The sequence below is a fragment of the Juglans regia genome, chromosome 4 (genome assembly GCF_001411555.2).
Source record: "Juglans regia cultivar Chandler chromosome 4, Walnut 2.0, whole genome shotgun sequence".
Classification (NCBI taxonomy): Eukaryota; Viridiplantae; Streptophyta; class Magnoliopsida; order Fagales; family Juglandaceae; genus Juglans; species Juglans regia.
In genome coordinates, this window is record NC_049904.1 from 601,930 (window position 1) to 611,725 (window position 9,796).

A 9,796-nucleotide genomic window follows, 5' to 3' on the forward strand; every position below is an offset into this window, starting at 1 on the left:
CGGTACTGTTCCATTTCCATCTCGGCAATGTTACGTTTCCACTACAATGGTTCCCGATGAACCCTCTTCATTCACCACTGCCTCAAAATTTCCTGAATGGCAAAAAGCCATGTCTGAAGAATATCACTCTCTCGTTCAAACCCACACCTGGACATTAGTTCCCCCTTCTTCGGTTTCTAACCTAATTGGTTGCAGGTGGGTTTTTCGAACAAAGCTGAGGTCAGATGGCTCTATTGAACGGAGAAAAGCGAGATTAGTTGCTAAGGGATTTCATCAACAAATCGGTATAGATTATACCGAAACCTTCAGCCCCGTGGTAAAATCTACCACCATTTGGTTAGTTCTCTCCATTGCCATTACTCATGGTTGGTGTCTCAGACAAATTGACATACAAAATGCCTTTCTTCATGGTCCACTTTCTGAGACAATTTTTATGGAACAACCGCAAGGTTTTGTTGATTCACTGAGGCCTCATTTTGTTTGTAAATTAAACAAGGCCATTTATGGCCTTAAACAAGCTCCTCGAGCTTGGTTCTCGGCCTTGAGCTCTTGGCTAATGTCTTACGGCTTCACTGCATCAAAGGCAGACCCCTCACTTTTCATCATGCACACATACTCATTCTGCATGTTTATCCTAGTCTATATTGATGATATGATAATTACTGCATCCTCCTCGGTGGTTGTTGACAAGCTTATTGCCTCTCTTAGTCAGGCATTTCCTGTTAAGGATCTGGGCAGACTGTCCTATTTTTTGGGGTTGGAACTTGAGTATCTCTCGGATGGAATTCTTATTTGTCAAAGAAAATACATTTCTGATCTGTTAAAAAAAACTGGTATGAGTGAAGCTAATTCTGTCTCCTCACCCATGTCAGCATCCATAAAGCTTTCCAAATTTGACTCTCCATCCTTTGATGATATTACTTTATTTCGAAGTGTTGTTGGCAGCTTACAGTATCTCTCTTTAACAAGACTTGATATCTCCTTTTCTGTAAATAAAGCTTGCCAATTTATGCATGCACCAAAACTCTCTCACTGGACAGCAGTCAAGCGAATTCTTCGCTACTTAAAATCCACTATCAACCATGGACTCTTTCTCTCCAAAAAATCCTCTTTTGTCTTACATGCCTATTCTGATGCTGATTGGGCTGGTTGCCCAGATGACAGAAAATCTACTGGAGGTTATTGTATATTTTTAGGCAAGCATCCTATTTCATGGAGCTCAAAAAAACAACATACTGTTGCCCGTTCCAGCACTGAGGCTGAATACAAATCACTGGCAAACACCACTGCAGAGCTTATTTGGTTGCAATCTCTCATCAAAGAACTCGGTTTTCCTCTCCCTCATCCACCTGTTCTGTGGTGTGATAATTTAGGAGCAACTTACTTGACTTCTAATCCTGTGTATCACTCTCGTACGAAGCACATGGACATTGATTTTCACTTTGTACGAGACAGAGTAGCTGCCAAAACATTGCAAGTGAAATTCTGTAGTAGCAAAGACCAACTTGCTGATGTGTTTACTAAACCATTAGTATCTGATCGTTTCTCTGCTCTTCGATCGAGCCTTCGTGTATTTGATACCACACTTGCCTTGAGGGGGCGTATTAGCATAAATACAGAGGATACAACTCAATTAAATGTGAAGCATCAGAAGCCACCTCAGCAGCTCTACGAGCTTCCAGAATCTTCATGATTTATCTTTTATTCTGATCTGTTGTAACCAACTTATTCTTTCTGTTATTTCCTGCAGCACCTCATGCATTTCTGTACGTGCTTTCTGTTATTACTTGCAGCACCACTTGCCTATATATTATGTCAAAGGCACAGTGTATTACGATATGAATGAAATGAACATTTGAGAAATACTTTTCGTATTGTTCTGTTAGTCATAACCTCATGATCCATTATTTAATTGTTCATGGGTGCATGAGGGAGAAATATTATCCATTAATTGGCTTTCAAACATGTAAAATCCACAATTTAATATTTAACTAAAAATATATAAAGATCATAAAAACATATATAAATCTAAACCATCGTAAAAAGCAAGAACCATCAATCCAATGCAGTATTTTGATCATGATTCACTATATTTTTTATTTTATTGTTGGCATACACATACACATACAAATGCAACATAAAAACAGTACTACCCGTACTAGGGCCAGCTCGCACGAATGCCCAAGGCAATTCCGGCCATATATATATATATATAAGTTCAACTTCATATATATATATGTTCAACGTTAATAACGCCTCCTACTTCCCTTTTCTAGATTCTAATTCCCACCAATGTGAGCAAATTATAGCCAGGATTAGATAAACAATATTAATTTGTCAATCGACTAAAAATCAGCAAATTAAATATAAAAGAAGGAAAGAAATCGTACAAGCTGGTACTATGTCATGTGAGTTTGAGTACGTGTGTTTCTATGAATTGAAGTAAATTAAAGAATATACTCCTAGTCGACGTACAACGAACTAAACATGCATTTGATGATCATCCACCAGATCAGATAGTTGGCCCATTTTTTAACTTCTCACTTCTGTTCCACCTCAAGTACTTAAGATCATTAATGCATGTAACCATGAGTTTCATGATTTATATATATATCCTTCGCGTGTACTCTTGCCAATAATTAATGTCTTCATGCAGTACGGACGGACTTAAAAATTGGTTTTTATAACTCAGAGATCAGTGGTAATTAGTAGGACGCTTTCCAAATCATCCCTATCTGGTGCGCGCGCCTCTTGATCTGCTGCAAGAGTCAGCTCCTCAGCCCTTTTAGTTTGGTGCCTCCAATCTGTACGGATCAATGCGTATCCCATCATAAACAAACAAGAAAACTGTGCTGACAGTAGCCCCAACCATAGACCTAGAAACCCAACCTTGCACACGAAACAAGTCAGAATAACCACTGGCAATCCAACGACGTAAAATGCACACAAGTTTATACGGGCGCCCAGCTTAGGACGTGCTGTACCGGTTAAGACCCCACACGCAGCGGTTTGGGGTGAGTTGCCGAGTTCGCATAACCCCAATATTGGAAGTGCAATTGAAACCAGATCAAGAATCTTAGACTCATCTGTGAACAACTTTCCCCAAACAGATCTCACTGCATTCATGAAAATGAGGGCCGAGAGTCCAAAAGCAAAGGCCACGATAAGTCCAATAATGGCTGCCAATTGGGCCAGGGATGGTTGACCAGCCCCCAAAGCGTGGCCGACACGTGTTGCTATGCCACTGCTTAAAGAGATTGGAACCACATATAGCAAGCCTGTCGTTTGAATGAGGATGCCCATTGCAGCTAAACTTGCCTGTGGATCGCTCAATAATCCACACAGAAACAGCATTATTTCATACCACCACCACTCCAAGCACACTGAAGCAGCGCTAGGCAGTGCTAAACTTAGCAGTGGCCCCCAGCCTTGAAAGGCAGAGGTAAATGTAGCTCCATTCCAAGGTTTTAGTGGTCTTTTGGAGACCATAAGATATATTATCAAGCCCAAGTTTAAGTTGAGAGTATTAAAAGCAACAGCCAGTGCAATACCCTTGACACCTAATTTCAAATATGTAGTGAGGAAATAGTTAAAAGGAAGGTGAAGGAGGGCTGCAAAAGTGGCTGCTATTGTTAGTGGGGTGGTTAAGCCCTGGGTTCTTAAGAAGATCCTTAATGGGTGGAGGTGAGCTTGAGCTAGCAATTCAGGAATGGAGAAAACCAAGTAAACCTTTGCGACTTTTGTGATGTTTGGGTCCTGACCCAACCAACGAAAGATGGGGCCAGCGTTAAGCCATATGACTGAGATGGATATGGAAACGAGTAGGAGAAGACATAGTGTTTTCTGGAAGGTTTGGCTGAGAACTGAGTATCTTTTGGCTCCATAGGCTTGGCAACAGATGGGGTCCATCCCCATGGATAGGCCCCTGAGGATTGAATTGCCTGTGATATTCAAAAAACCAATCGCCAGTGTTCCCCCAGCTAGCTCTGTTGTTCCGAGACGACCCAAGAAGAGCATGGAAATAACGGACCTCGAGTATATAAGAAAGGTTGTCATCCCGATGGGCCCTGCAATCTTCCACAATGCTTGAACCTCTTCCCCCACCTGCAAGGATTGACAATATCTATTGTTAATCTAGAATGATAATTACAAATCGTTATGAAGTTTATAACATTAAGCCTAAACTATTTTGGTAGGAATTGAGTAGTACATGAGAACGCGTGGCTTTATTACAGATGACATGATCGATATATAGACACAACTCTGTATACTAGTTAACTATATATATATATATATGTAGAGATCAGAGTTAATTAATTAGTGGCTTAATTTAATAGCCGTTCAATTATTTTATATCGGTCGTGCAAATAGATATTACTAAGAGTAATTGTTGTTATAGTAATTTAAATGCAAGGGATAAGACGGGTATATCTTAAAAGGAATAATTAATTAATTAATTATATATATACATTATAAGAAACTGTTTATTTGTGATCAGTTAATTATAGCAAAATGACTATTTACAACTAAAATTGGTTACAAATAGTCTTTTAGTTACAATAAATTGATCACAAAAGTCTATTTTTCTTGTATGAACATATATAGTCCAATCGCATAATTACGACTTAATCCTAATTCGATCATAACACATGGCCGGGTGTACGACCAAATTTACGTTAATTATATTGATGAATACAAACTCGCAAATTTTCATATGATGAAAAAGGTCTAAATATATAGATCATGATGATCTCACCCGAAATCAGATGCCCTAATCAAAATTAACAAACTTTGATCAATTAAAAACACTCTTAAGGTAAATTATTACAGTTAGAGGAGCTCATCATCATGTATTCTTGTTTGAATTTTTTCTTATGATATCTTAACTCGAGTATCTTTACGTACTGTGAAAAACACTTGCGTGAGGAATTATAAAAGAACATTACATGGTAGAAACCCTTTCCAATTCTTTGTACAAACTGGATGCTCATGAATTATAAAAGAAATAGAGAAATCATTAAATGCATGCCTATGTAGAGTTTATCCTTCTTTGTGATCATTTTATTCCTATAATTTGCCAGCATTTTAGTGAATTAATCTAATATGTAGGCCTGCAACGCCTGGCCCGCCCAAGGCTATTTTGGGTCCGACCCGACGACCAGTCAGTCCAAAATTGACCCGACCTGACTCAGTCCATTTGGGTCGAGTTAAAATGTCGGTTTTCCATAAATTTATTTTCTTTTTTATTTTTTTTATCAAAGGAAAAAGAAAGAAAGAAATATCCTTAATTTCTGTTTGTTTGTTTTGCAAACAAAAGATTAGAGATTCAACAAACACCAATATTGCACCACCAAACTCTCATTATACTAAAAAACTTCATCAACATCACAATCAGCATCAACATAATATTGATTTTATGAAATTAATTTCCAATTTACCCTATAATTTTCAAACCAAAATGAATATGCGCAAGAATCACTAAAATTACCAAAAAGGAACAAAAAAAAAATCACATTTTACCAGAATCACATTTTACCTTTTCTTTTCTAGGAAAACAAACGGTGCCTAACAGAACAAAAAAAAAAAAAAATCACATTTTACCTTTTCTTTTCTGGGCAAACAAACGGTGCCTAACAGAACCACACACACCACTTCCCAGAACTTGGCACTGATCTGGTTGTCGCATTGCCCACCTTGGATGTGAAGGATCTCACGCATCTTTGCTTGAAGTCAGGATAGGAGAAAGCGAAATAGAGAGAAAAATAGAGCGAGAGAGGAGGAGAAAAAGAACATTAATGAAACTCTCAACTTTTCTATTTCCTCCTCTGTTGAATGGGTAAAACTCCACAACCACAAGGCTGGTTGCACAACCATAGACACACGCACACAAACACTTGGTCTATGTTGGTTCAGGTCGTGCGAGATAGGTAGACAATAGGAGTTTACTTATGGCAAGAAGGACTAAGTGAGAGGCAGAGAGGAGATCACAAGGTGGCTTTTAGGTGTAGGGATGGCGTGAGAGACGAAGTTGATCTTTGGTTGAGACAGTGAGACAGTGATGAGTGTTAAGGAGACGAAATGGTGCAAAGACAGTGAGAGAGAGTGTTACGGAGAAAGCCAAGCAATAGAGAAAAGGGGTATTTGCTTTGGTTGAGCTATTCCATGAAATGATGAGGAAAAAGAAAACGATGGATATGAGACATATGAGAGAAAGGCTAGGGGTTGATGAGAATAGATGGGCGTGGGTTATTTCTTCAGGATGATTGGTTTTGACCGATATTAGATTAAATGAACCCGTTATGGGTTTTGACCCGTTGAACCCAACTTTAGTTGAATGGGCCCATATCGGGCCTTTCGGTTTGAATGAGCCAAGCCCTATTTTGCACAGGCCTACTAATATGTTCACTTTATCCAGATGATATGATCTTCACATGATGAACTTTAATATTAATTAAATGATGAAGATCATCATGTGTCTACATATTATGTCCATAACTACTCTTTAATTGGATGATCTGGTTTGGAAAAAAGTAAAGAAAAGATTTAAAAGTCACAAGTTACACCTAAATGATCACCATATTGTTGGATCGATGTGTCATTTATAAGATAGAGTAATTCTACTTTAGGCCCTTGTTTCTCCAACAACACACACCCGGTGAGTTGGACTTATTTTAATTGTTTTTTCAAAAGTGTGATTTTGCAACGTCACCTTATCATTTTACATACATGGCTAGACTGGATCTAGAAGACCTCCCTTTTACCAATTTACTAATCTACCCTTAGACGGTTCATTTTCGACTCTGCCGATGTATCACGGCCTCACCCTGAAAAATCTTCAGTGTTCAGAACCACAACAATGGCCATCACTACCTTATTCTACCTTCCAAATTCTCTCTTTAGTCATAAACCCATACAAGCAATTTCCTTTTCTACTCCAAAGTCTCAAATACACAAACCATTTCAAACGCAAGTCCAGACCCGCACAGAGAATCCTGCCAATTATGTTACCATCCACAACCCGAAGGCCATGGTGGCTCTATTTGGAGTGGGTTTGACTCTGAGCTTAATTGGACCCGCCTCAGCGGCGGAGCTACCGTTGCTGGGTTCCTCTCTGCAACTTGTTGAGCCCGCCAATGCTCTCTCCCTGCCCACCTGGGCCATACATGTGTCCAGTGTGGTCAAATGGTGAGCCTTTTTCCCATATTCTGTGTGACTTTGTTGATGGGAGTGAGGGCGACAAACAATGGGTGAATAAAGGGATATGAGGGAGAAGTTTAGAGTCTGCGTGAGAAGAGAATGGGGAGAAAGGGATCTCACAGGCTACGGAAAGACGAAGTGAGGGAGACGGGGAGGAAGGATCTGAGAGAGAAAATTCCTTAGCCGCGATAATATATGCGAACAAGATCCTTCTAGACGGAAGTGAGGGAGATGGAGAGGAAGGGATCTGAGGGAGAAAATTTTTCATCTGCGAGACTACGTGCGAATCTCAGTTGAAGACAGTGTAAAATCGTGATGTGACGACCAAATCGGGTTCGCACGTCACGGTGTGTGGTGTTGGTAAAGGGAACCGGCCTAAGAGTAGAACTTCTCTATAAGATAAGTGCAATTTCGGTCCGGTTCAGGTGCTAAGCCAGCATTGGCTTCATAATACCCTCCTCTCACTGGCTTTGCACCCAGCTCTCTGCGTCTAGTTTTCAAACTTTTTTCGAGCGGCTGTGGGAGCTGGATTGAGTTATTCTACTTCGTAGAATGTACTAAAAATCTCTACTCATCCTTTTCTTTCGCTGCCTTTTGTTTGTTCGCTTGTGAAACTACAAGAGGAACCGAGCAGAATGACAGTGGGCTTTGACGAGGTTGACGTACATTAAGAAAGTGGAGGCCGGAACAGGAAACAGAGAGTTGGAAAATGATTTTAACTACGAAGGAACTGGACACTGGATGTGCTGGAAGAACTGGATATATATCATAAAAGAATGGCTGAAGTTGCAGGATCTGAAGTTTCAACTCTGATGATCGTAAATACTTAAACAGAACAATGGCAGCATGAAGAAGACTGCTGAAATGAGGTGGCCTCATGGGTTGGGACCAGAAAGATGGAGGAATTACTCAGGTAAGGCCAGCTGAAGAAGCTGTTACGTATCCTTGCGCGCTGATCGTCAAGGCCATTTTGAAGCAATGGGATCGTCGGAGTTAATGAAGATCAATCTTCTTTTGTCTCCAAAGTTCAAAAAATTGAGGAGCAACGGAGTTAATTATCGGCACATATGAAAACTGAGATTTTATTTGAGAAACGTTATAAGGTACGTACGTACATGATCCGTTGATTTTAAAAAGAGAAATACATCAGTAACTATATATCATTAAAGATAAGTAGAAAGTAGTTTTATTCTTTTCAAAAGTTAAACACGTACGTACGGCACCAAACTGGAAGCTATCCTCACTTTAAAATGAACAGAAAAAATGGTGTGTATATATATATATGCTCCTATATTTCAATATTCTCAGAATGTAACAAAGGAGGAGAAAAAAAATAGTTATGTATGCAGTATGATCAGTATGTTAAGGAGATAGAGAGAGTTAATTACCTCTGTGAGCGGCAGTGTTAGGAATGGACCACTGGCCTGTAGAAGACGTCGGAGAATGCCATTGAAGAATCTGCCTTCGCTTCTACCTGATCTCATACTGTCTTCATTGCAGCACTCATCCTTGGATTGCAAAGGGTCGCCATTTATAATTCCTCGAGATTCAGTACAAGTACTGCACATGTTTTTTTCACAAGGGTTTGCAAAGTGGCCGGCGGATTGAGAAAACAACGCTAAAAAATTACAAAAACCGGACCACTTCCAGAGAGGGTTTGCCCAATATTGGTGCCGATCGAGTTTAATTAAACATTAACTGATCATTACAAAGAAAACACATGACAAGAAAGTATTAGTCATGAAATTCGAGCTCCTCCTTAATTGATATATATATATATATATATTTATATATATATATATTTGTATATATAACTTATAGAATCACACACGCACACATATGTAGCACTGGCCATATATGATGTGAATATATAATTACGTACGTACGTATAACGAGAGATTTTCATTTTAGACATTCGTGCCTAAAGATTTGATAATTGAAAGTAGAAGATATATATATATATATATATATATATATATATATATATAATCCAAACCTTAAATTTTACGAAGCACAAAAACCGGTATGCTGTCACCGTGCACGGGAAGTCGTTGGCCGCACGTTTTTAACTATGTCCTCCGCCCGTGGCATTGGAAGTGTTATTGCTGAAAGGAAGGAGTAAGAGGAAATATTTGGTGCATGCACTGGGACAAAGATCTCACAATTGGAAGGGACAGCTAGCTAGAACTCGCAATTCTCTAGGCCGGCCTCGACTACTTTATATATACTCATGTTGGTGTACGTGCTAGCTGCTTGTAATGTAAATTGTAATATAAGTTTATAAGTACTGTAAAGCCGACTAGTACTGCATGCGTCCACTTAATTTTTTTGGCTCAACCCAACAATTTTATGTTCGTGTCAAATTGTCATGAATCACCCAAAAGATATTAGCATCCTAAATTAATGCAGATATATAAATATATATATATATATATGTATATAATTGTACAGCTTCTAGCTAGCAATTAGGGAAATCAGAAATATATGGTAAAACCTTTATTTTCCTTCTTAATTCGGGAGGCTTTATGGGGTGAGTGGCCGCGAATAAGATACCAAATTAAGGCGCTAGCTTCATGGCAATTAAGAACTAGTAGAAGAT

At 39.1% G+C, this 9,796-nt stretch overlaps 2 protein-coding genes across 2 annotated transcripts; one reads left to right on the plus strand and one right to left on the minus strand.

Moving 5' to 3' along the window:
* Positions 1-556: 556 nt before the first annotated feature.
* LOC109022157 (uncharacterized mitochondrial protein AtMg00810-like) lies at positions 557-1,693 on the plus strand. The gene has a single exon (XM_019004980.1). It carries the CDS (start codon positions 557-559, stop codon positions 1,691-1,693), a length of 1,137 nt encoding a protein of 378 aa, XP_018860525.1.
* A 995-nt stretch (positions 1,694-2,688) lies between these two features.
* LOC109022158 (protein DETOXIFICATION 53-like) lies at positions 2,689-8,765 on the minus strand. The gene is made up of 3 exons (XM_019004981.2): positions 8,586-8,765; positions 7,009-7,152; positions 2,689-4,134 (listed from the first exon to the last, which is right to left on the minus strand). Exons 1-3 carry the CDS (start codon positions 8,763-8,765, stop codon positions 2,689-2,691), a joined length of 1,770 nt encoding a protein of 589 aa, XP_018860526.1.
* Positions 8,766-9,796: the final 1,031 nt, after the last annotated feature.